The 2,452-nt window shown below is 46.9% G+C and overlaps 1 protein-coding gene across 1 annotated transcript in view; it reads left to right on the top strand.

Annotated features, from left to right (window-relative positions):
• LOC107105067 (neuroligin-4, X-linked-like) overlaps positions 1 to 972 on the top strand; it is a gene marked incomplete at its 5' end in the record, with an annotated part of 54,289 nt that extends 53,317 nt beyond the window's left edge. Inside the window, one exon of the mRNA XM_015405183.1 lies at positions 179 to 972. Within this exon, the coding sequence (XP_015260669.1) occupies positions 179 to 972 (794 nt within the window). The remainder of the gene's footprint in view (positions 1 to 178) is intronic.
• Between the last annotated feature and the right edge of the window lie 1,480 nt (positions 973 to 2,452).

The raw sequence follows: 2,452 nt of genomic DNA on the forward strand, positions 1-2,452 counted from the left end.
TCTTTTTCATTGATTCGTTTATTCTGGTTCTCTAAAACATATGAATGTGAGAAATAATCCTAAATAAATCCCCTTTCCTTGAACTGTAAACATTCTGAATGGTTTTATTTTGACTCATGATGTGTGGGCGGGGCTTAGCGTGGCATTGGTGTTTAACTAACAGCAGATTCTCTCTCAGATCTGTTCCAGAAAGCCATCATCCAGAGCGGGACGGCGCTGTCCAGCTGGGCGGTCAATTACCAGCCTGCTAAGTACACCCGCTCCCTGGCTGAGAAGGTGGGCTGCAACATGCTGGACACCATCGACCTGGTGGAGTGCCTGCAGAAGAAGAGCTACAAGGAGCTGATCGAGCAGTACGTCACGCCTGCTAAGTACCACATTGCTTTTGGGCCTGTGATCGACGGAGACGTGATCCCGGATGACCCCCAGATCCTCATGGAGCAGGGGGAGTTCCTCAACTATGACATCATGCTGGGGGTCAACCAGGGCGAGGGCTTTAAGTTTGTTGACGGCATCGTGGACAGTGAGGATGGAGTATCCGCCAACGATTTCGACTTTGCGGTGTCTGACTTTGTGGATCATCTTTACGGCTACCCAGAAGGAAAGGACACCCTGAGGGAGACCATCAAGTTCATGTACACGGACTGGGCCGACAAGGAGAACCCCGAAACCCGCCGCAAGACGCTGGTGGCCCTTTTCACTGACCACCAGTGGGTAGCGCCGGCGGTGGCCACAGCCGACCTCCACGCTCAGTACGGCTCGCCCACCTACTTCTACGCTTTCTACCACCACTGTCAGAGCGACATGAAGCCCAGCTGGGCCGACTCGGCCCACGGCGACGAGGTTCCCTACGTGTTCGGGATCCCAATGATTGGACCCACCGATCTTTTCAACTGCAACTTCTCCAAGAACGACGTGATGCTGAGTGCAGTTGTCATGACCTACTGGACAAACTTCGCTAAAACAGGGTAAGATTTCCACTTCCTGTCTCTGTCTGTGGTCACCGATCCATGCAAACATTAACCAGATATCTCCATATGTTGGTAAAAAGCTGCTATAATCATTCGTGTACACAAACCTTTCACATTAGGACGTTCTACTCGCCAGAGTTACAGCGGTTAGCTAACGGTTTCCAGGCCATGATGGCTGTTAAGCTAGCTGATGTCAGACTGAAGATAATGATACATGCAAACAAAGAAAGAATGTTTCCATAATTCTCATTGGAAGGAATGATTTAACCGATAAAAACCTTCTGGGCGTTAAAGACATTCGAGGTTAGCATAGCACTGCTGTTAGCATCTCACGGACAATGTTAGCCTTTTGATGCATGAATGTTTTCTAAAATGACATTTCTATTAATGCTCCAACCCTGGATTTGGGGAATGAAGAGATATTCTGGCTATAATTATCTATTAATTCATTAGTCAGGTTAATAAAACACAGAACTGGGTTTGATGGAAGGATCTGCTTGCTCTTTAGATCTGGATCACGTTTCTTTGCTTCACACCAACATGCAGATAAACCGTCAGGCTGTTTGTGGGTCAGTCACACCAAAAATTCCCTTTAAGGCAAATAAATAAAGTGTAGATCAGCGGGATAGTCTGCAGCGCTCCACCGCAGGCTGTTTGGCTCCAGTTCAGCTGGTGCCAGATCAGCGGGGGTTTGGTCTCCTCAGACATTTAGGGAAGGCTCTTTTCTGCTATGCTCTGCCAACTGAAGGATAATTCATCACTGGGCTCCTCACTGGTTGCAAAGTCTCCAGCTGTGATCACACAAAAACAGCCGGCTCTGATTTCAGAAGGAGGAATGGAGATGGAGGTTTTATGTTTGCTTGCTTCCTTCCTTTTTAGGGTCAGTCCTCCCCCTGCCGGCCCAGATCCACACCCTCTGCAGCGCTATCTTCAGAACAAAATGTCTCCAACAGCTAAATGAACAGATTTAAGAGACTAACCTGCTGTGAGAATGTTTTGATCAACCAGTACATTAATACGATTATAGAAACAGGAAGCTTGTTTGTTGCTCAGTGGCTCATTTTGTCTGAACTTTCGTTATATACCGAAACCTTAGCATTAGCAAGACCGAAACCTTAGCATTAGCAAGACCGAAACCTTAGCATTAGCAAGACCGAAGCCTCAGCATTGGCAACACTGAAACCTTAGAGTTAGCAACACTGAACACTTAGCGTTAGCAAGATTAAAACCTTAGCATTAGCAAGACCGAAACCTTAGCATTAGCAAGACCGAAACCTTAGCATTAGCAAGACGGAAGCCTCAGCATTAGCAAGACCGAAGCCTCAGCATTGGCAACACTAAAACCTTAGAGTTAGCAACACTGAACACTTAGCGTTAGAAACACTGAAACCTTAGCATTAGAAACACTGAAACCTTAGAGTTAGCAACACCAAAACCTTAGCATTGGCAACACCTAACCTTGGCATTAGCAATACCAAACG

Source organism: Cyprinodon variegatus, unplaced genomic scaffold, assembly GCF_000732505.1.
Source record: "Cyprinodon variegatus isolate N-32 unplaced genomic scaffold, C_variegatus-1.0 Scaffold2041, whole genome shotgun sequence".
Taxonomy (NCBI): domain Eukaryota; kingdom Metazoa; phylum Chordata; class Actinopteri; order Cyprinodontiformes; family Cyprinodontidae; genus Cyprinodon; species Cyprinodon variegatus.